At 50.2% G+C, this 23,516-nt stretch overlaps 2 protein-coding genes across 2 annotated transcripts in view; one reads left to right on the top strand and one right to left on the bottom strand.

Moving 5' to 3' along the window:
* The window catches only part of Nle1 (notchless homolog 1), an 8,606-nt gene extending 1,845 nt beyond the window's left edge, over positions 1-6,761 (bottom strand). The window contains exons 1-10 of the mRNA XM_005349371.3: positions 6,737-6,761; positions 6,489-6,632; positions 5,445-5,662; positions 4,547-4,626; positions 3,752-3,828; positions 3,526-3,623; positions 3,028-3,220; positions 2,259-2,394; positions 2,111-2,157; positions 973-1,175 (exon numbers count right to left, since the gene is read on the bottom strand). Of these exons, the coding sequence (XP_005349428.1) occupies positions 973-1,175; positions 2,111-2,157; positions 2,259-2,394; positions 3,028-3,220; positions 3,526-3,623; positions 3,752-3,828; positions 4,547-4,626; positions 5,445-5,662; positions 6,489-6,632; positions 6,737-6,754 (1,214 nt within the window). The 5' untranslated portion in view covers positions 6,755-6,761. The remainder of the gene's footprint in view (positions 1-972; positions 1,176-2,110; positions 2,158-2,258; positions 2,395-3,027; positions 3,221-3,525; positions 3,624-3,751; positions 3,829-4,546; positions 4,627-5,444; positions 5,663-6,488; positions 6,633-6,736) is intronic.
* Positions 6,762-9,447: 2,686 nt separating this feature from the next.
* The window catches only part of Unc45b (unc-45 myosin chaperone B), a 29,224-nt gene continuing 15,155 nt past the window's right edge, over positions 9,448-23,516 (top strand). The window contains exons 1-9 of the mRNA XM_005349369.2: positions 9,448-9,509; positions 9,754-9,921; positions 10,423-10,459; positions 11,087-11,262; positions 13,028-13,117; positions 14,770-14,937; positions 15,447-15,615; positions 19,565-19,735; positions 22,318-22,489. Of these exons, the coding sequence (XP_005349426.1) occupies positions 9,754-9,921; positions 10,423-10,459; positions 11,087-11,262; positions 13,028-13,117; positions 14,770-14,937; positions 15,447-15,615; positions 19,565-19,735; positions 22,318-22,489 (1,151 nt within the window). The 5' untranslated portion in view covers positions 9,448-9,509. The remainder of the gene's footprint in view (positions 9,510-9,753; positions 9,922-10,422; positions 10,460-11,086; positions 11,263-13,027; positions 13,118-14,769; positions 14,938-15,446; positions 15,616-19,564; positions 19,736-22,317; positions 22,490-23,516) is intronic.

The following is a 23,516-nucleotide window of genomic DNA, read 5'->3' as shown; positions in this document are numbered from 1 at the left end:
AAAAAAAAAAGAAAGAAAGAAAGAAAGAAAGAAAGAAAATACACAGTGAAAGACATTTCTTCTCTGCTCTGCTCCCCCCACCACCACATCAGGCCTCTCAAGACTTTATCTGACAGCACAATTAACAGGTGAGCTTTTCTGGACTGGAGTACAATTTGTATTTTTAAGATATATATATATATATATATATATATATAATTACTTTATCTGCATGTGCCGTAAGAGGGCATCAGATCCCACCATAGATGTTGTGAGCCACCATGTGGTTGCTGGGGGAGAGGGAGAGGTTTGAACTCAGGACCTTTGGAAGAGCAGCCAGTGCTCTTAACTACTAAGCTATCTTTTCAGCTCCCCACATTTGTTTTTTAAACTTTAAAAGAGATGCATTTCTTTATTTAAAATTTTTATTTTTGGTTTTTCTAGACAGGGTGTCTCTGTGTAACAGCCCCAGCTGTCCTGGAACTAACTCTATAGCCCAGGCTGGCTTCGGGCTGCATTTTTATTTTTAAATAAATACATGACTGCAGGTGCCTATGTAGCTGAACACAGGCGTTGTGACCTACCTGAGGTGGGTGCTGGGGATGAACTTGGGTCCTCTCACTGCAAGAGCAGTATATGCTCTTGGCCGCTGAGCCATCTCTCTAGACCCCTACATTGTGCAGTTCTGTCAAGTTTCCAGAGACGCTGGTGCCACTGGTGTGTGGTGCACCCTCTGAGAGCATCACAAGAGCAACAACAACAGTCCTAGCTACTTTTCACCTTCTCTAGGGATGCTGCATCCCTGGCTCTGTGGCTAGCCCTAACGTTTAGTGCTGGCCCTAGAGATGCCACCTTACTAATCCAAGTTCAGCCTATGTGTCACAGTGTGGGCTGAGAAATCAGACCCCACCGGTGCCACACGAGTACTAAGTGGTTGCACCGAGCTCAGGCCATCCCATGCTAAGAAGGGACAGTTCCCACCCCTGCACTCACTTGCCCGTCCTGCCATCCCACAGCTTGATGGACTTGTCGAAGGAGGCACTGGCCACGATGCGGGAGTCAGGGGAGAAGAGCACCTGGTTGATGAGGGCCTGGTGTCCTGTCATCCGTGCGAGGGGCTTCTTGTCCTCTGCTGGGGACCACAGGAATAAGGTGAAGTCGTCTGAGCCAGATGCCAGCCTCTCTGGGCCTTGGCCCTGGGCAAGAAAGCACATCATGTTGGATGTGGTCAGATACTGGCTATGCACATAGCGATAGAGGCCAGACCCAGGGAAGCGAGGCCTGGAAGGAGCATAGCTCCCACAAAACTCCAGGTGAGGCCATAGGGAGAAGGAATTCTATACACGTGCGGAAAGAATCCTAAGATGAAAAGCAGCATACAGAATGGTGCTAAGAGGAAATGGCTTTTGTGTTTTATGTATATACACTCTGTGCATGCTGAGTACATGAACTGCCACACTGGTAGCACTGGATGCTTCTAGAAGGGATGCATGACTGTATGAAAGATGGGAGATGTTTCATGATCTTTTTGCATCTATTGAACCTTAGACCATGTAAATGTGTTCCTTAAACAACGAAAGAAATAAGAGACAACAGTAGGAAATAATACAAGTTAAATGATGCCTAGTTTTTAAGATTTGGAGATTACAGATGGGCAATGGTGGCACATGCTTTTAATCCCAGCACTCAGGAAGCAGAGGCAGGCAGTGAGTTCGAGATCAGTCTGGTCTACAGAGTGAGTTCTAGGATAGGCTCCAAAGCAACAAAGAGAAACCCTGTCTCGAAAAACAAAAGCAAAAAGATTTGAAGATTATAAAGAATGATAACCGAGAACAACTTTTTGGAATAAAAACACTGAGCTGGGGCTAGCTAGAAGGAAGAGGCCCAAGTGACTGTGGAGTTTCTGTGACCAGATGAGTAGTATGTGGTAGTAGTGCACGCCTTCAATGCCACCACTTGGGAGGTAGAGGCAGGCAAGTCTCTGAGTTTGAGGCCAGCTTGGTTACAGAGTGAATTCCAGGACAGTCGGGGCTACACAGAGAAACCCTGTCTGGAACATCCCTCCCATCCCTTCCCCCTCCCAAAAAAAAGAGTCTTGAGCTGGAGCTGCATGCTGGCGGCACAAACTCACCCGCACAAGGTTGTAGCGGCGTGAGGCTCTCTCCTTCAGCTCCTTCACTGTGCAGGTACCAAGGGAGAGAACAGGACTGGTTAGACATCTGCCTAGGCTGAAGAACCAGCTCCCTCCCAGGCAGCCTGCTCCCCTCCCCCTCACTCACAGGACCCCTTCAGGTCTTGGGCATTCACTGTGGCTTCAGCAGGCTCAAAGGCCCCTGTGCGCAGGGCATAGTCTGTGCTAAGTGCCATGGTGTTCACCCAGTGGCCATGACCTTGAAGAGTCCGGCACAATACACCCTAGGGCAGAAGGATACAGGTCAGACGTACAGATACACGCATACACATCCTAAGATCAGGGGGAGAGATCACACCCCATACCCCTCCACAGGATGGGCAACATGGCACAAGAATCCATTACTCATGCACGGTTGGTCACCTTAGTCAGACCGTACTTGGAGGCTCCAGCCTCCTCATTTGCGAAGCTAGAGTACTGGCCTGTTTCAGGGTAGGGAGGTACATCGGAATACAAGGGTTTTCCTAGCCAAATGTGTCTGGGATGTGGTAGGCGGCAAACAGTTCTACAACAATCCAGAACCCCACAACACTGCAACACCAATCACTGAGCAACTGTTCCACAAGCACCGGTTGGATTCCTAATACAATTCTGGAAACACCAGACTGGCACCAGCACCCATAATCCACGAGACTGGTTTCTGAATCTTCCCAGCTCTTTTTTTTTTTTTTAATTTATTTAGTATGTATACAATGTTCTGCCTGCATGTATGCCTGCCCGCCAGAAGAGGGCACCAGATCTCATAGATAGTTGTGAGCCACCATGCAGTTGCTGGGAACTGAACTCAGGACCTCTGAAAGAACAGCCAGTGCTCTTAACCTCTGAGCCATCTCTCCAGCCCTCTTCCCAACTCTTACATCATGGGCCCTCCAGACTTTGATGGTGCGGTCCTGGGAAGCAGAGTATAGGAGTCCATCCCCTCCCCAGCGGAGGCAGGTGACAGACTGCGTGTGTCCGGTGAGGATGCGTTCACAGCGGCCTGCGGTTGTGTCCCAGACTCGTACACTGCCATCTTTGGAGCTGCTGGCCACATAACGGCACTCGGGGTTCCTGTTGAAGGGGGAAATGAGACCCCAGGTCTGACTTGGCAGTGCCTGTCTGCCCATAGTGTGTCTCGTTCTTCACTCAGAGGCTGAGGACAATTTTGACAGTTTTCTGACTGCATAACAAGGCTGTGCTCAGGTGGGTGATGAGCAGCCGCCTCCGACCAGCGGGGCGTGCGGCCATGGGAGGCCAAGCAAGCAGTCTCTGCCTTCTGGACGCTTCTCTTGCTCTCTCCAGAAAATGTCTCTGTGCTGAGCAGGGGAAGGGTCAGATTTAATCCAGTTCATGCCTCTCAGCTTGGTGTCACTTACACATGAAGGGGCTCCCAGCTCAGGCCTGTGATCCACTTGCTGTGGCCGCTGAGGGTCCTGCCCACCTGCATCCCCGTGCTTGGGTCCCACAGGAGAATCTGAAGGACAGAAGCTCATATAGTAACTTTCTGCATCCCGTCCCGCCAAACATCTCCTAGCTGCCCCCCAACACACCCTTTAAGGTGCCAGAGGCCACTCTCTATCCCTTCATCCGGATGTCTCCTACCTGTCCATTCTTGCAGCCTGAGGCCAGTTTCTTGCCATCTGGGGACCAGGATATGCTAAGGACCCAGTGCCGGTGTCCTGTGAAAGCAGGGGAGGGAGACAGGAGAGCCGTTAATCTTTACCACTAGCCAGGGCCTAGCAGGGCATGGCACACTGCAAACCCTCCTTAACCAACTGTCAAATAAACGAACTGAACTAAAGCAGAGAGAACACAGGCCAAGCACTATAGTGCACAGCTTACTAAGGTAACACGGCCACTTTCTATTAAGTCTAGACTTGACATAAGAGATGGGGTGTTTCTATATACACCATCTCTAGGGTGTTTCTAATCTTAGAGAACCACCCTCATTCTCCAGATGCAAATACTAGAGTTTAGACAGTGAGTACGCCCTGCAGTGGACTCCCTGTGTGGGTCCCAGACCAGCACAGAACCTAGGACTTGATAGAAAGGTACTCAGGCCCCACCCTCAAGCTGCTGAAACAAAAGCTCTAGGGAATGTGGGGTGTAGGGAGCGGTTAGGGACCTAGCTAGCATCTTGCAGTTCAATAAGTCCTCCAGGTGATTCTCATCAGTGCTAAAGTCTGAAAATCTTTGTGGCAAAGGTTGGCTTGAAGTCAGGCTGTTCCCTGCTACCGATGGCTCAGCTCTTCCCCACATACTGCACTGGTCCAGCATCTGCTTGTTTCTAAGGAACAGGATGCTAACGGGTTGGATTCTTCTGAGTCCTACCAGGAGCTGCTGAGTTAACCACTCGGCACGCATTAAGACCCCTTCAATGGCTAAGTGCGCACTGACCTTTGCACGTGAAATGCGGTGTCTCAGTGTTGAGATCCCAGAAGCGCACAGTGGTGTCTCCGGAACCACTGGCCAGGTACCTGGGGAAGAGAGGCCGCTTGACTGCTGCAGTGGTGGGGCCCACCCTGAGACACTGCACATGAACATTCCTGCTGCCTATCCAACCATCTTCTGGGAACAGACTCTCCTTTCCTGAGAAGGAGAAACAGGACACTGATGCCACCTGGAAAAGACCCCAGGAGGCCACTTCTCGCTTCCTCTTTGCTGACAGGAACAGCTACAGTTATAACCACCATCTTGATGTCCTGTCCCGTCCTGTCCCCCCCGCCTCCCCGCCCCGACAGGGTTTCTCTGTGTAGCCCTGGACTGTCCTGAAGCTCAGTTATAGACTAGGCTGGCCTTGAACTCAGAGATCCACCTGGGATTAAAGGTGTCTGCCACCACTGCCCGGCTGAGCTACCCCTTTCTTTTCAAGATACGTTACTTAAGTCAGATTTCTGAATCGTTTCCTTCCCTGTGAAAATGAATCATTTCTTCTAGCGTTACCTCAAGAATATGAACAGTTGAGCTGGGTGTGGTGGCCCATGCCTTCTGCCCCAGCAATTAGGGTGGTGGTACACACCTTTGATCTCAGCACCCGGGAGGCAGAGGCAGGCAGGTCTCTGTGAGTTTGAGACCAGCCTGGTCTACAGAACTAGTTCCAGGACAGGCTCCAAAGCCACAGAGAAACCCTGTCTCGAAAAACAAAACAAAACAAAACAAAAAAAAAAATTGAGACCAGACCTCAAGTCTATGACAGGCAGCCTACGACCCCCATGGACTTTAACTCAGGAGGGCTCTGTCCACCCCAGTCAAAGGCTGCACCTCTACATCCCAATGATTCTGCTGACGTCCTTACTTTCCCGTAGGGCTGAAGGCCACAGAAATGACGGCTTCGCTGTGGCCCTCCAATGAGCTGGTACACCGCGTCACAGCCCGGACTCTGAAGACAGCCTGGGGCTGGTAGATGATGTCTATGATTTTCTCGGTCTCCACAGACTGGGACTCCAGCGTCTTCCCCAGGGAGGACACAATCTCAGCGTCGTGGACGTAGAAAGCAAGGGGTAAGGGCTCCTCCTGAGGGCGAGAAAAACGAAGTAATGGGCAACTCCGCCAAAGAAGGATGAGCCCCTGCCCTCCGCTGAGGGAAGCCAGCTCCCCACTGAGCTGTGGGAGGATGGTCTTTTGCCACCTACCTTGCTTGGGATACCCTCACTATTCCCTACCAAGCACGGCCTTTTAAAACCATCGATGAGTAATTCGAGACCACCCACAGAATTTTGGAGCCCTTCATTTGCATCTCAGAACACAGGGAAGTGAACATTAATATCCCCACTTGATGGATTTCAAAAAAACGCTTAGTGCAAATAAGTAATTAGCTCAAAGGCCCAACCCTGACGACTAATTCAGGTCTTTGGTATTTTTTGGTCGATATACAGCATCATATACAGGTGCAACACTATGCTGCACCTGTAAAACGAATATTCAAAGGGATATTTAAAAAACGCAGACCAAGGTCTGGTGGAGTAAAAGGGCAGGGGTCCACCAGCCTGCCATTCCTCCTCAACACAGGGCAGCATTAGTATAACACTGGCAGAAAAGTTAAGAGCACAGATTTTGCGTCTGGTCAGACCAATCTGGGCTCCAGTGCTCAATCCAACAACTACTGCCTACCACCACGCGAATAATTTAATCCCGCTGGGCATCTCTGTAAAACGGGGTTACTTATGTTAGGCTGTGACAAGGAGTCAAGGAAATACCACATCCGCTGAATTCAAAACACAGCCTGTCTGCAGTGGGTCGGCGTGGAGAACCTTTTTCCAGGGGCCAACCCACGCCACCCACTGTTGGTGAGCAGTGGAGGGTCCCCGGAACGCCTGCGGCTTCGAGTAGGGGTGCTCACCTGGGCCAGCAGCGCGTTGCACACGAGCTGTAGCTTGTCCGGCGTGATGTCCACTGGCACGTCGAACGGGGAGCCCAGCAATTGGCCGCCCTCATCCTGGAACTGCACGAGCAGCCGCTGCACGTCGCCGGCCGCCGCCTCGTCCTGCGGAAACAAGCCGGGAAGCAGTCAGCCCCCTCTCCGCCTCCCTCCGGCCTGGGGACCCCACGCGGAGACCCCGCGTCCCCGCCCCGTGCGTGTACACCCACCGCCACATCGTCCGCCATCCTGCGTCCCCACGTGGAGGAGAAGCGAGGCGGAAGGATGGAGCGCCAAGATCGCGTCGCCGGGCAGCCGCGGGCCACAGTGCCCTCTGCTGTTCGGAGGAGAGAGTCAGCCGTGCAAGTGGCGTCCCCAGGAGGTCTCCGCGCCTTCTACTATATCCCTCCTGCTGTCTTTCACACTTCACAACTGCGAGTCTTGTCAACTTTAGTAGATCACGGAAGCTAAAACGCAAAGAAGTTGATTGGCACACCTATCTCACAGGGGCGGGAAATGGAGGCTGAGAGCGCCACCAAGGTCCAGGCAACATCCCCTATTCTCCTGAGGTGGAAATCCAAACCAGGAAACTATTGGTTTGGATTGAGTAATGATTGGTTTGTGTTTTTTTTTTTTTTTTTTTTTTGGTTTTTCGAGACAGGGTTTCTCTGTAGCTTTAGAGCCTGTCCTGGAACTAGCTCTTGAAGACCAGGCTGGCCTCGAACTCACAGAGATCCGCCTGCCTCTGCCTCCCGAGTGCTGGGATTAAAGGCGTGTGCCACCACCGCCCTGCTTGGTTCTTGGTTTTTATTTCATTAATTAATTAATTTATTTACTTTCGAGATAGGCTTTGGGTGTGTAGCCTAAATCATCCTTGAACTCCGTGATCCTCTTGCCTGTGTCTCTCCGGATGCCGACTTTACAGGATGAGCCACCGTGCTCAGCTGTCTTGACATTTTTTTTTTCCTGAGCTCTTTCAGGGTGTGGCCCCATCCTGTATCCGTCCTTTTCCATAGGCAGTTTATTCTGTCTGGAACTGTGGTGGAGTCCATAGGCAGTTTATTCTGTCTGGAACTGTGGTGGAGAGAATTGAGTCTCCGTTCCCCTCATGCATAAGTCGAAAGAATACAGAGCTTATAAGAAACTAATAAAAGTTAAAGGAGACCAGAAAGGGAGAGCCCCTAGCAGATGGAATGGCTGGAGGAAAAGCCTCCAAAGGGCACACCTGGTCCTTCCATTTTCCAGATAGTGTTCTAGAAACTTTGCATAGACTCAATTGTCCTTCACTTCCCTTACTTAGGGAAGCCTTTCCTAGGACGTTGTTCTTCTTGATCCATGTTTTCCACGCATTCCGGCATTCCTCATTATCAGTCACGTCCCCTGGTGTATAGGAGACACGGAAGAAATGATTGTGGAATGAATTACTGAGTCAGGAGTTGAATGCAGGATCCCTTGGTCCAAAAGCTATAGAACCAAAGCCTCTCTGCCAGCAGTGAGGTCCTTGTCACATTACCTCAGCCTTTGGACCTCAAGCGAGGATCCAGGCTTGGGATCTCACTAGAGCAGGGAATCCACTACCCAAGCACACACCCATTTACCATTCAAAAAGTGTGTGTTAAGATGGACATGGTGACCCACAACTCAGTTCCAGCTGTTCAGGTGGTGAATTGCCTAAGTCTCGGAGTTTGAAGTCAGTCTGAAGCCAGCTTGGAAAACAAAGTGAGAGAAACAACCAAATTCATGTGTTAGGGTTGGGCCTTTTGTTCAACAGGCCAGTGAGACCTGTCTGAGGTCCCATAGCTGTATATCCACATTCTAAAACCACAGCTCTATTTGCAGAAGCTATCGTGTGTGTCCCCGTTTGCGGCTTTTCTTTGGTATCTTTCAGGTGTGTTCTGAGATGTATGGGAGGTGCTGGGAGAACAGAGGTGAGCGGAGCAGAGCCAGGTACCTGGGATGGCGATGGACGTTCCTGAGCAGCATCCTTGCCCTCTGGGAGCAGACGCTGAGGGCCAGGAGAGTTCTGTCTTTCGGTGAGGCTAGCCTTTCAAAGTTGGCTGCAGAGAATCAAGCAAGGCCGGCTCCCAGAGAGAGTCCTCCGCCATGGTGATTGCTACTTTTGAAAAGGGAGCCTCCTCTTGTCGTGGGAGAGATCTGGATCAGAGGAAGGTGGGTGACAGCCCTTGAGCCCAGGGAATTCCAGGTCTGACCTAGTCCTTGTCCCAATAGAGTGAGATCTGATGGAGAGGAGGAGAGCTCATATCCAAGGGAGTCCCCCTAGGTGGGGGACTGAATTTATTCATCAACGCAGGCAGGGAGGGACACTCACACTCAAACGGCAGCCCCCCCCCCCGGCCCCCACTCACAAGTCAGCAAGTCCTGCTGGGCTTTCCAAAAGCAGGCTCTTTGGAGCAAATGCAGGCACTATGAACAAGCATGAAGAGGAGGGATCGTCCTTCACTCTGCTCTCCTCCTCCCTCCGCAGAGACTTTTCTGGAAGTCTCCAGAGGGACCTTGGCAGCTGCTGTGTGTCCAAGCCTATCAGCCCCTCAGCTGTCACTCTGCTCCCAAAATAGCCGTAGTGGGGGAGGGTTGTTTTTCTGGGATGGAGGTGGGGAAGGGTGTCATAAGTTTGCCTAGGCAGGGCAGGTCTCTCAATTCCTGTCTCATCTGGATCTTTCTCCCACACTTTGCAAGACTGTCCCTGAGTGGGGTGCTTAGGGGCCAGGGGGCAGTCAGTCCTTCCATGTGGCTGTGGATATCCAGTCCAGGCAGGGGAAAGGCCCTGTATCAATGACAGCCTCCAGGAGCACCTGCCCCTGTGGCCAAATATAGTCTGGAGTCACTGGCTGGGGTGATAAAGTCTGCAGGGTGGGGGCTGGGAACAGCAGTCAGAAGCTGGCTGAGGTGAACTGCAGAACCCAGGAGCAGTACCTGGAAGGAGGCGTCTCCTGGAGACTGGGCAAGGAGAAGACCCTGAGGACCTTTAGGCCTGCAAGGAAGGTGGGTGACACCTGGTTGAAAGAGAGATGGGAAACAGGGACTCTGACAACCCTCTCATTGGAGGTCAAGCTCCAAGCTTGACCAATGTCCTTTGCGGCAGGGGTGGGAGAAGTCACTGGATTTGGGGGTGCTGGAGCGGATCCCTTCCAGGCAGAATCCCCACCCTACACTGTGGCGAGGGAAACCTGGGGCCCTGGCTATCCAGCAAGAGGCTGACCGCACAGGGCTGCCGGTATTCCCACAGATGGCAGAGGCGGAAGCGGCACAACTGAAGGAGGAAGGGAACCAGCATTTCCAGCGTCAGGACTACAAGGCAGCCACCAAGAGCTACAGCCAGGCCCTGAAGCTGACAAAGGACAAGGCTCTGCTGGCCACGCTCTACCGGAATCGGGCAGCCTGTGGCCTGAAAACGGTCAGGGGACAGGACAGCATGGGTGGGCTGAGGGCAGTTAAGGGGAGAGACGAGGGCGTGGTGGTCTGATAGAAAGGAGTCACCATCCTCTCACTATGCCATCCTGACCCCCTAAGGTGGAAACCGTGCCTCTGACTTCCCAGGCCGCTGCTCTGGAGAAGCCGGAACCCACCACTCACAGTTGACCTAACACAGCTGCTTTTCATATGTTGGGCCACTGCTTTCAGAACCATCCCATGGCAGCCCTTGATCTCATTCCCATATTGAAGTCAAGAAACCCAAGGCTCAGAGTGTGAATAGCTCAGCCAAACTCTCCCAGGCGGCGGAGGAGCCGGCCTTTAAACCTGGGGTTGCCTGATGCCAAAGCCTGTATTTTTCTGTATCAGTCAGGGTCCTCTGGTAACCTGTAGCTCCCCCGCTAACTTCTCCCCTCACTGAGGGGACACTGCTTGTCTCTGCCCTGGGGCCCCGCTAATGCAGTCTCTCATTCCTGCTTCTCAGGAGAGCTATGCCCAGGCGGCTTCCGATGCTTCCAGAGGTGAGCTCCATACTTCCCCCTTAAACTTCCCCAGCATGGCTGCGCAGGAGCGTGGACCTGGCTGCCATTGTTTGGAGGTGCTATAACAGTCTGTGGGTTCCGAAGGTCAGGGGCCATCTGGAGAAGGGAATGAAATATCTGGCAATATTTAGCCTAGGGAAGGCAGCTACCAGGTGGGATAGAGAGGCTTTAGCTTCACCTCAGGGGCTCTAGGGCCAGACTTAAGATAAAAGAAAGGGCAAAAGAGCTGAGAGGAGTTGGGGTAGGAATAGGGAAAGGTTTTGTGATGGAGTTGCTTGGCTGCCTCAGAACTATGAAGTGGGGGAACACCCTAGTTCTGGAGATATACCGGCATCAATCAGATGGGCCCCTGATAGGAATCCTGTGCTAGAGGAAGCCTTGGGGATCAGATAGAAGTTAGGGTGCATGTGCTGGGAGGGGTGCGGGGGGAGGGAGGACTTTGAAGCTTTTTGCCAACATCGAGATTCTATGAATCCTTCAAAAAGATGGTATGAGCCAGCTAGTTCAGATGGGTACCTCTAAGGAAGACATCCTTCCTGGGCAGCGGAAGAGGGAGAGTAGTATGTAGCCCAGCCCCCTGAGGATCTGCCCATCTCCCATCTGTAGCCATTGACATCAACTCTGCTGACATCAAGGCCTTGTATCGGCGGTGCCAGGCTCTCGAGCGTCTGGGAAAACTGGACCAGGCGTTCAAGGATGTGCAGCGCTGTGCCACCCTCGAACCAAGGAATCAGAACTTCCAGGAGACCCTGCGGAGGCTCAACACCAGCATTCAGGAGCAGGTACCCCGGGCCCTTCTAGAGGACTTTGGTGCTTCCATCCCATTTGTGGTGGGGTGGGGGCTGAGCTAGGGAGGTTGAGATGTGATAACCGAGTCAGCCCTGCCTCTTCAACTGCAAGCTGGGGACATGGGCAGTGTCCAGGAAGCAGCCAGGCAAGCACACCTATCTGTGAGAGATGGAGATGAAATGTGGTGCTGGGTGAGGGCGCAGTCTACTTAAAGCTGCAGCTCTTTTAAATTTCAGATGGAGGCTTTAAAAAAGAATTACGATCACCTGGTGAGTCTACATTGTGACTCTAGGGGGACAAAAATATTCTGGGATCGCTGGGAATCAGTGATACTGTTGAGGGACAGAGGGTCAGAGTCTATGGGAACTTGAGATCTTTGCTAGGAAAATGGACAAGCCACGGAGAGCCTGAGCCAGAGGAGAGGAACCCTGCATCCCCCTCCCCCCGACTGAATTCTTTCTTATTGGCCCCTTAGACGACTTGGCTTCCTCCTGTAAGATCAGGAGGGCAATAGCTCATCCAGCCATCTGCTCCAAGACTCAGTGACTCCTTGTGTGGCTGGACTGTGGCACAGTGTCCAGAGTGCAGCTTCAGTGCTGCGGAAATGGAAAGAGGGGCAGATGAGAAAAGGGGCGGGTAAAGGAGGAGCCTGCCCAGGCAGGCAGGAGCAAGGAGCAGTAGCTCTCAGCCAGAGGAGGTGCAGAAGATGCTGTCCGGGTGATCATTTAGGCCACATTACGAAAGATCCAGAGTGACTAGGGTTGGACGTGTGAGGGTCTAGACCTCCAGCCAGGATGGTTTCTGCTTGCTTGGCTGATGCATGAAAGCCACTCCTGTTTTATGAGCTGGGAGACAAATTTCTACTTTAGCCTCCACTTAAACGTCTGGTAGCTGATTACCTATGAGATTCTAAAACTGGGCTGGTGTCTGCCAAGCATGTCGTGGTGATTCTACGTGACAATGACTGTAACGAATTGGACTGATAGCTTTGTGGGTCAAAGAACTGATTTTGTTCACTTTTTTTTCTTTTGTTTTTGTTTTTTTGAGACAGGTTCTCTCTGTGTAGCTCTGGCTGTCCTGGAGCTCACCATGTAGAGCAGGCTGGCCTTGAGCTCACAGAGATCTGCCAGCCTCTGCCTCCCAAGTGCTGGGATTAAAGGCATTCACCACCATCTCAGCTTCTTGTGCACCTTCCTGTCCCTGAACAGTGCCTGGCATAAAGTGGTTTATTCAGCTAACATTAAAAATATTATTCTAATCCTCATTATTATTGTTGTTATTACGAGGGGATGACGAGGCCAGAGGAGGTGGAGGTTGGCTCCTCCCCACCTTTTTAAAAAATATTTGTTTATTTATTATGTGTACAGCATTCCTTCCATGTGTGCCCACAAGCCAGAAGGGGGCGCCAGGTCTCATTATAGATGGCAGTGAGCCACCATGTGGTTGCTGGGAATTGAACTCAGGACCTCCGGAAGAGCAGTCAGTGCTCTTAACCACTGAGCCATCTCTCCAGCCCCTCCTCCTCACCTTTATGTGGGTTTTGCGGATTATCTCAGGTCTCCCTGCTTGCTTTGCAAACGCCATTCCCAACTGAGACATTTCTCTGGCCCTGGTTACCATTCGCTCAGTGAATAAATGAATGGATGGGCGGGGGTCCAGAGTAGACCTATTATTTTCTGTGCTGAACATATGAAGAGTAGACAGAAATGATGTGGACCAGCTGCCTACCTCTCTCAGGGCTCCTTCCTCTCTCCTCAGCTCCGTGTGCAGTTTTCCACAGACTCCAGGGTGCAGACGATGTTTGAAATTCTTCTGAATGAAAACAGCGAGGCTGAGAAGAGGGAAAAGGTGAGTGATGCCTCATGCTTGTCAGCAGAGGGCGCTCTCTGCACACGCTTCTTGTGCTTGGAAGGTAAGAGGGCGGTGTCCATGAGTTAGAAAGCGGCTCGAACTGTAAGAAGGACCATGATTGGGGTGAAGTCATTGAGGCGAGTCAAACTGCAGGATCGATGACATCTTTGTTTAAGATCAGATATTTTGTTCAATGTGAAACGTTTGGCCTTTGATTTTGACTCAAAAGTATTTCATTAAGCCTTACTTGTCGGGATATTGGGCTTTTTGTTGCCTCCTTACATTTTGCCCCTACTGGGAATATCTAACTTGCCTCACTATTGTTTTGGCTCCAAGAAATACTGGCACATTCGAATAATGCTTTGTCTCATTTAGAAACACTGCAAAGAGGTCAATATTAAAAAAATATTGAAGTATTTACTGGTAACTCTTTTTTCCCCCACAAGACAGGGTTTCTCTGTGTAACAGCTCTGGCTGTCCTGGAACTCGCTCTGTAGCTCAGGCTGCCTCGAACTCACAGAGATCTGCCTGTGTCTGCCTTCCCAGTGCCTCTGCTGACTGAGGGCTGGCATTAAAGGCGTGTGCCACCATGTCTGACTGGAAACAGTCATCTTAACCAACTCTTTTGCTCGTTCTCAGGTTCCTTTCGGGTCCTCGAGTGAACATTTGGATGTCTTGCCCTTATTTATATAAGAATTTGGCCGGTGGCACCTGTGAGGAAAGATGGCATGTTAGTTTTGTGGTCAGTGAATTCACATGATACAAAAATGTACTTTACAATTTCTCTGAGGACCTAGTGAGGTGCCGTGATAAAGTAGTTTTGTCTGGAGAAGCCCTAAGCTGATAGCAACGTTCAGGTCACATTTACCTGACATTCATTGCCTACCCCCGGCTCCCCATCTCTCTCTGCTTCTCCCTCCTGCTCTCTCCTCAGCTGTGGGTTCTCTGGCCCTCCTCCTGCCCTGCATCAGGGCCTTTGGAGGTCCATAGAGCTCAAGCGGGAAGACATCAGAATGAGAAGAGCCTTGATGGCTTCCTAGTCCCTTACTCGACTGCTCCATTTCTTAAATGAAATATCTGGGGCTTGGCGAGGTGCTGTGACTGGAATCAGGCAGTAGCAGGACCTGGGCTCTGACGCCTGGGCTTCTGCATTGCACTCTGTGGCCACCATCTTCTACCTTCCCCAGAGCCCCCACCGCTTCAGATTCCCTTGTACAGATAACAGAAAAACAAAATGTGATAGCCATGTTCAAAGAAACGATTTTAATATATGAAAAGCTTTCTTTCATGTTCCCATCTTTCCCAGCCCTTTTCCATCCACAGCAGATGAACACTTTTATTTTTACATCACCACGGGCCGAGGGAATCTGTGACCCCAATCCCACCTGTTAGCATTGTTCCATGTGGCTGTGCTGTATCTGTGACCGCACTCCCTGGCTGTGGCATATTGCATCTAGTTGGTCCTTATGCAAGTTGCTTTGATATTATTATTACTATTATTATTGCTATGTTTCCAGGAGCAGGACTGTAAGATCTTGGACAGAATTTGCCAGTGTCCCGAAGATGCAGTTGGTGTTCTACCCCTGCACTAGGTTTATGGCCAAGGCTTCCATCCGGTTTCCTGATAACCTTCATTGCTTCTCTCTCAGGCTGCCAACAACCTCATCGTCCTGGGCCGTGAGGAAGCAGGGGCCGAGAGGATCTTCCAGAGCAATGGGGTGGGCCTGCTGCTGCAGCTGCTGGACACTAAGAAGCCTGAGCTGGTGCTAGCTGCAGTGCGGACCTTGTCTGGCATGTGCAGTGGACACCGAGCGAGGGTGAGGGCTGGGGGATCGGGACAGGTGGTGTGGATGGCAGCGGGTCCAGGAGGCAGAGGGTGGCACACAGTCAGGGCTGTGATAGAGCCTCAAGGGTCCCCTGCTTTCCAGCCTGGGTCATATGAAGCATGGCGCAAGAGTGCTCTGGGCTCTTTCCCTGCAAGCTGGAAGCGGGCTTAGCTGAGCAAAGGCATTGTTGGAAGTGGATTACAGGAAGAGCTGAATTCAAAGACACTGTAATGTACGTTTCTTCATATTCAGCCTTTGAGTTCAGTGTATCTTCTACACTTATATCTTGGTGAGATTTCACTGTGTTCACAGACTCATGGCCTCCAGGACTCTATTATGGGATGACATAGCTCAGAGTCCCCTGAAGTACCTTTCCCAGCCTGTGAGCCCCACTTCCCTAAAGCATGAAGTGGATAGGACAGTCACCACGCACCTCCTAACCCAGGTACCAAGCAGGAGGGAGGAGCAAGGCTGCTGACTCTGTTCCTGCTGGGGTCTAGGCTACAGCGATCCTGCACACAGTCCGCATAGACAGAATCTGCAGCCTCATGGCCGTGGAGAATGAGGAGATGTCCCTGGCTGTCTGCAACCTGCTCCAGGCCATCATCGACTCCCTGTCTGGGGAGGACAAGAGAGAACATCGAGGGAAAGAGGAGGCCTTGGTTCTAGGTAGGAGATATTCTGTTCTGGTTCATGTGGACTCCAAGGCAGAGTCAGTCCCCACCGCACTGCGGGAGTTAGCATCTCCTGCAGAGGTGGACTGGTTTGATTTTAGTGTGTGTGTTGGGCTTATAATGGTGAAAGTGGCACATAATACTGAGTGTAGAACTGTCAGCATGTCCGTCTGGAAGGTGCTGTGGGTGGGTGGTGCCTATGGCTCATGTTAATGTGGCTGTGTTCAATGCCACTCAATTTTATACTTACAAATAGTAAAAATGGTAAATTTTAAGCTATGTATATTTCATCATAGTCTAACAGAAGCCCACTGGGAGACTTGGAAAGATACAGAAATCTATAAGAAGAAAAAATACTCTCCTAAACAAAACCCGACTCACTCAGATAACTCACTGGGTACCCTTTTTCTTTTCTTACCCATGTCAAAATATTTACATAAGTATCAATTAAAAATTGGAATTCTGCTCTAGGTCTTTTTAAATTGTTTTACCGAGCAAGGCCAATGCTACATGCGTTGTGGTTGGAATGTGAAATGAACCCCCCGGGAACATTTCTGGGTGTTAGGAGCTGTTTTGGGCAGTTAGGGAACTTTTAGGAGATGGGGGTCTCAGTAAAGGAAGTGAGTCAGGGAGGTTAGGTCTTGAGGTTTCCTGGCTGTTTCTCTGTCTTTCTCATCTGTGTGCCCCAATCCACACAGTGGAGCCCCATGTTTCCACTGCCATAGCTGTGAGCCACCTTATCAATGCCCTTTCCACCAAAAGCCACCTCAAACCATTAACCAAAATAGAATCCTTCTTCCCTGACTTTCTTTGCCAGGTGTTGTGACCCAGTTATGAGAAAAGTAAGTGATATGCACATAATTTAATAGTACTCTTTCTTTCTTTTCAGATAGGGTCTCTCTATGTAGTCCATTCTGCCTTGAGTTCTCTATTATCTAACCTCAGCCTCCCAAGTACTGGTATTGTAGGTGTGTACCACCAAGCCCAGCCCGGAGAGATGGCTCAGAGGTTAAGAGCACTGGCTGCTCTTCCAAAGGTCCTGAGTTCAATTCCCGGCAACCACATGGTGGCTCACAACCATCTGGAATGAGGTCTGGTGCCCTCTTCTGGCTTGCAGACATACACACAGACAGAATATTGTATACAATAAATAAATAAATACATATTTAGAAAAATAATGTTTTGTTTTTTAAAAAAGTGTTCCTCTATGTAGCCCTGGGTATCCTGGAATTCACTAGGTAGAATAGGCTGATCTTGAACTCAGAGATTTGCCTGCTTCTGCTTCCTGAGTGCTGGGATTACAGGAGTGCACCAGCGTCCCTGTGTATTATTAATACTCACTTTTTAGAGGCATGGCTTCTTTTTTTAAAAAAAAATATTTATTTTTATCTTATGTGAATTGATATTTTGCCTACATGTATGTCTGTGTGAGGGTATTGGATCCCCTAGAACAGAAGTTACAGCAGACAGTTAAACTGTCATGTGGGTGCTGGGAACTGGACCCAGGTCCTCTGGAAGAGCAGCTAGTGCTCTTAGCCACTGAGCTATCTCAACAGCCCTAGGCCTGTATTATTATTATTATTATCTTTTTAAAGATTTATTTATTTATTTATTTATTTATTTATTTATTTATTTATTTATTTTTTGGTTTTTCGAGACAGGGTTTCTCTGTGGTTTTGGAGCCTATCCTGGAACTAGCTCTTGTAGACCAGGCTGGTCTCGAACTCACAGAGATCCGCTTGCCTCTGCCTCCCAAGTGCTGGGATTAAAGGCTTGCGCCACCACCGTCCGGCTATTTATTTATTATGTATAGTGTTCTGCCTGCATGTATGCCTGCAGGCCAGAAGAGAGCGCCTGATCTCATTTCAGATGGTTGTGAGCCACCATATATATGGATGCTGGAAATTAAACTCAGGACTTCTGGAAGAGCAGCCAGTGCTCTTAACCTCTGAGCCATCTCTCCAGGCCTGGGTTCTTGATTGGCTCTAACTTAACTACAGTGATGGCCAAGGAGTTGCTTGTCTTTTCTGGGTCAGACTTTTTAGAAAGTCCAAGCTGACTTCACTTGGATGGTTGCTGGTTAGCTGGAAATGTTGCTCAGAAGCCTTGATATTCCTCCTCCACTGTCCCCCACCCCTGTGGCCTCTCTCATGGCTATCTTTGATTTCTATATGATATGATATCTGGGTTACAAATGGGTCAGCTCAGGGAGTAAGTGCTTTGCAAACCTGGTTATACCCTCAAGTCACATGGCCAACTCAGAGCTAGTGGGGCAAAGGGACCACTTAAGACGAGAATAAGCCTGCTATTACAAGACCTATCTATCTGCAAACTACAGTGTCAACGTCGCCTCTCCTTCCCTATGTGGCACATCCTCTCCTCCCTCTGTTGCTGATCTGACATATTGTAGAGCCCTTACTTATCTGTCTTCATACTCCATTCTAGAACCTCTAACATCTCCCTAAGTTTCAGGAAGATTGTCAGAGCAGAGCTGGGAAAAGGCTCTTGCTCTTTACCGTCCACCCCGGGCAGGGTTAGTCCTGGCATCATAGACAGAAGCCCCAGTCCAAGTCCCAGACTCCCTTCCCAACATGTCTGAATCTGGTGAAGAAGTGTCTGAAGGGAGTATACATGTCCTTCCTATAAGACATTTTTTAGACTTGTTTTATTCCGTGTGTATGAATGCTTTGACTATATATATGTATGTGCACCATGTGTGTGCCTGATGCCTGTGGAAGTCGGAAAAGGGCATTGGATCCTCTGGAACTAGCGTTACAAATGGTTGTGAGCCACCATGTGGGTGCTAGGAAATCAAACCCTGGGTTCCTCTTTAAGAGCAGCTGCTAGGGGCTGGAGAGATGGCTCAGAGGTTAAGAGCACTGACTGCTCTTCCAGAGGTCCTGAGTTAAATTCCCAGCAACCACATGGTGGCTCACAACCATCTGTACTGAGATCTGGCACCCTCCTCTGGTGTGCGGGCATACATCGAGGCAGAATGTTGTGTACATAATAAGTGAATAAATCTTTATAAAAAAAAAGAACAGCTGCTAGTGCAGCTGGGCAGTGGTGGTGCACACCTTTAATCCCAGCACTTGGGAGGCGGAGACAGAGGGAATCTCTGTGAGTTCGAGGTCAGCCTGGTCTACACAGAAACCCTGTCTTGAAATATCAAGGGGAAAAAAAAAGTTAATTAAAACCACACGGAGTATCCTTGGATCTCTGCCAGTCATTGCCTGGAAGTAAGGGGTTTCCAGGAACAGGAACTCTTTGAAGACAAAGGGAATGTGGGAGGAGACAGTGGTCTGTGGCCAGAATGCCCTTGGGGGTATTGCTTGAGGATTTTTTTGCTTTTGTGGGCAGGATTGTGAGATGAGCCACACTGACTTGGGAAATTCACATGCTTACTGTACCGGAAAACAGTCTGAGGAGAGATCTATTTTGCTCACACTCTCAGATGGTTTATGGGGTGTTAGCTTGGTGCGTCATGCACTTGGCAGAGCACCAGGCATCATGCTGTGATAGCAGGTGGAGGAGGAAGCCTCCTCAGGGTGGACAGGAAGAGGGGCGAGAGGGATGGAAAGAGGAGGGGGGGAGGGAAGAGGAAGAAGAAGAGGGGAGGAGGAGGAAGAGAAAGAAGGAAGGAAGGAAGGGAGGAGAGAGATGGGAGGCACCTCCTGGGTCAAGAAACAGCTGTCCAGGATCTGCCCCATCTTCAACCATACTCTGCCTCCTCCCATTTCCAGAATCCTTCCAAACAGCACCATCAATGGACAGGCATTCCACATAGGAGCCTGTCAGGAGGATGCTTCAAATTCAAGGGGTAACACTCAGACAAATATTGGGTTCAGGCTTTCCAGAATCCTTCTAGAAGTTTCTGCCCTCCTTGATTCTCTCTATGTGAAATTTTCTGTTGTCTCTACTTGCTCTTTTCCTCTGCTCTTCAGACACCAAGAAAGACCTGAAGCAGATCACCAGCCACCTGCTGGACATGCTGGTCAGTAAGAAGGTCTCCGGGCAGGGCAGAGACCAGGCACTGAATCTGCTCAACAAGAATGTCCCCAGGAAGGACTTGGCCATTCATGACAACTCACGCACTATCTATGTCGTAGATAACGGTGAGATGGGGGATAGGCTTGAGATTCAGTCATACTGTTAAGGGCAGGTTCAGGATACTTGTCCCTGTGTAGAGAGAGGAGATGTTGTCTGCAGAGTGTCTTCAGTCCCCACTGAGGTGGGTGGCAGGCATTAGTGTATCCCTTAGGGGCTGTTGACGCAGGTAGGTCAAGGCTCTGAATTAAGGGCAAGAACATATTCAGAGCCGGGGATGGTGGCGCATGCCTTTAATCCCAGCACTCGGGAGGCAGAGGTAGGCAGATCTCTGTGAGTTTGAGACCAACCTGGTCCACAAAGCTAGTTCCAGGACAGGCTCCAAAGCCACAGAGAAACCCTGTCTCGAAAAACCAAAAAAAAAAAAAAAAAAAAAAGAACATATTCAGAAGGTAGTTAGCACCCCAAAACATTGGTTAAGTGTTTGTTTACAAACAGGACTTTACCAACCATTGGGGTAACATGCCTGAAGCCTCATGGCTGGTAAAACACTTAACAGGCCTTCCAAAGGGGGAGAAGATGACGTCACACGTATTTTATAGCAAGCAAAGTGAAACCGCTCTAGCAGTTAGTCACTAAACCTAAGTGTGAGTTGTCTCCCGAATCCATTGCATCTGTTCAGGAGTCACACCCGTGGCTTTAGAGTCTGCTGTGGTTAATTCTCCCATAGCTTTTGTGACATATAGCCTTATTCTACAAGGCCCAAGTTAGCTTCCATTAGGCACTGTGCTCCCCAAGCAGCCAGCCAACACAGTGCTGTGCTCCCCATGCACCCACCTAACACAGTGCTGTGCTCCCCATGCACCCACCCAACACAGTGCTGTGCTCCCCAAGCACCCACCCAACACAGTGCTGTGCTCCCCATGTACCTACCCAACACAGTGCTGTGCTCCCTAAGCACCCACCCAACACAGTGCTATGCTCCCCGTTCACCCACCTAACACAGTGCTGTGCTCCCCATTCACCCACCCAACACAGTGCTGTGCTCCCCATTCACCCACCCAACACAGTGCAAGCACTTAGATTTTATTTATTTTTTATTTTTTGTTTTTCATGACAGGGTTTCTCTGTGGCTTTGGAGCCTGTCCTGGCACTAGCTCTCTAGACCAGGCTGGTCTCGAACTCACAGAGATCCACCTGCCTCTGCCTCCCGAGTGCTGGGATTAAAGGCGTGCGCCACCATCGCCCGGCTAAGCACTTTGATTTTAACACTTGACCCTAGTATCCAAGGACCGTTGTCATGCTCCCCTACCCCAGCTGGCCTCTGCATATATTCTGAAAGCCGGCCAGCAACGGTGACCCCCTTCTCTGCACTAGGATCAAGTATGTGGCTTGTGGGATTAAATAGGTGGGGGGAAAACATTTTTTTTTTATTCTCTTCTTTGATTGGAACGCTGGGATCCAGCCCGTGGGCCTGCAGTGGAGGCCTTCTCATGGGACTTCCCACCCCAGGAGAGTCAGAGCCGAGGTGTAGACGGTGGAGGTTTTCCTTAAAGTTGTAAAATACACAGTATAACATTGCTGCCAATCACTTTCGGTTCCCTGCCAGCCCCCAGAACCCCAGGCTCCCATGTTTGCCTCAACACTTCCTTCCTCTGACTGGGGTCACCGATATCTCTCCACCTCTAAGCTAGCTCTGACATTAGATGTTCCAGAGGCTTCATGGCGTGACAGTTCCTACAGTGGGCTCAACACCAGGCATGAGGTGTCCTCTGTGTGTGTCACTTGTGATCTCATCTGAACGATGGAACTGATTGCTAAGAAGAAGGGCGATTGCTAGGCTCAGCTCAAGGAGCACGTACAAGCCCCTTGGCACTAAAGAAATGCTCGGAACAGCCCGCCACTCATCTTTTGGGGACACGGGAGTCAAATCGGGGCCTTTCATAGGCTAGGGAAGCACCCTCTGTCACCGAGGTCTGTCCTGCTCTCCGTCTGTAGTTCTGCTGAAGCCAGTTGCCTTGTCTGCATCATTAGCTTTCAGGACCCATAGGTTTACACGCCCAGTTCCCACACTCTGTTGAAGGTAGGGCGGGCAAGGGGCTCTGTTATTAATCTACTTATTAAACATGTGATCTTGAATTTAGTCTGGTGGAGGAAGCCGTCAAAGGATGTGAGAAGAGATAATGGTAAAATTACCAAAGTAACGGCAGACCTTTGAGGAGTGGGTTCTGTCTCTGGATGGGTGGGAGGCCATTTCTGTACATTATCTGATTGAGTATTCAAGTCTATAAAATAGGTTGTGCTTTTTAACCTTTGTAAATGAAGAAACTGAGGCCTGGGGAAAGATACTATGAACTCGTATATAAGGAAGCTCATACACAGTCCAGAAACAGCAGTGCTGGTCTAGACCCCTGAGATTGACTAGTGTTGAGTTTAGTATGGTGGCGATAATGGCTTTGCAACGGGGGATGGCACCACAGAGGCAGAGTCAGGAGAAAGGTCAGGGCCTCCTTGTCCACTCTCCAGCGCCCTAAACTCTGGAGAGGCCTTGTACTGTCTGAAGCCATAGCTGGCGGGGAGCCAGTGACGAGACATTTTTGAAGGGGCAGAACCCCTCAGGAGTCTCAGTCTCCTTGCTGTTACCCCTTAGGTCTAAGGAAGATCCTGAAGGTGGTGGGGCAGGTTCCAGATCTGCCCTCCTGCCTGCCTCTGACGGACAACACCCGCATGCTGGCCTCCATCCTCATCAACAAACTCTACGACGACCTGCGCTGTGACCCCGAGCGTGACCACTTCCGCAAGATCTGCGAGGAGTACATCACGTGAGTTCCCTGGTGGCATTAGCCACCTCTGGCTGTGTGGCCAGTCGCTCTCCACCTTCAGTAACTTACAGAAATAAAAGTAATTTATTACCCCTCAGTGGGATGGGTATTTGGGACCTGTGTAGCTAGCTTGAGACATAGTTAGGTTGGCCGGGACCACAGTCGTCTGATGGCTTGATGGCTTGACTGGGGTTGGAAGAAATCTCTAGGAAGCTGCGCTAACGTGGCTGCGCACTGGTGCCGGCCTCTGGCGGAAAACTGCAGTTACTCCCATGTGGACCTCTCCGTAAACTGCTGAGAAGTCTCTCGCCTTACCTGTCCCCCACCATGGATTTGATGCTGTGGTTTACAGTTAATTCCAGCCATTCTCAAATCTGTACATGGTCCAGATTTCTGGGACACTACCCATGCCTCAAAACCTGGGGTGTGTCGGCCTGGAGGGATGGCTCAGCTGTTAAAGGCTAGGCTCACAACCAAAAATATAAGAGTTCGGTTCCCAGCACCCACGGCTGTCCCTCCAGGTACCTGATAAAAAATAAAATTAATAAAAAAAAACCTGGGGTGTGGCTTAGGAAACTTCCCCCAGAGGGGCCCTAGGTGGGCAAAGACATCACCTTCACTCTGGGTTTCTTCTCTCTCTTCCTAGGATTGCATACTTTTTTTTTTAGGGGCCAGGGAAGAGAGAGTTTAGATCTTGTAAGACAAGTGCATACATCTGTTTTTTTTTTTTGAAAAGGTCTTACTAGGTAGCTCCTACTGGTTTAGAACTCTCTGTGTATATCAGGTTGGCCTCAAACTCACAGAGTTCAGTGCCTCTGTCTCCTGAGTGCTGGGATGCAAGGCATGAGCCACCATGCCTGGCAAATTCATACATTGCTCTCACCTATGTATTTATTTATTTTTGAAAAAAAATAAATGAAGCCAGGCAGTGGTGGCGCACGCCTTTAATCCCAGCACTCAGGAGGCAGAGGCAGGTGGATCTCTGGGAGTTCGAGGCCAGCCTGGTCTACAAGAGCTAGTTCCAGGA

This window comes from Microtus ochrogaster, chromosome 7 (genome assembly GCF_000317375.1).
Source record: "Microtus ochrogaster isolate Prairie Vole_2 chromosome 7, MicOch1.0, whole genome shotgun sequence".
Classification (NCBI taxonomy): domain Eukaryota; kingdom Metazoa; phylum Chordata; class Mammalia; order Rodentia; family Cricetidae; genus Microtus; species Microtus ochrogaster.
This window is presented reverse-complemented; position numbering and strand designations above follow the sequence as displayed.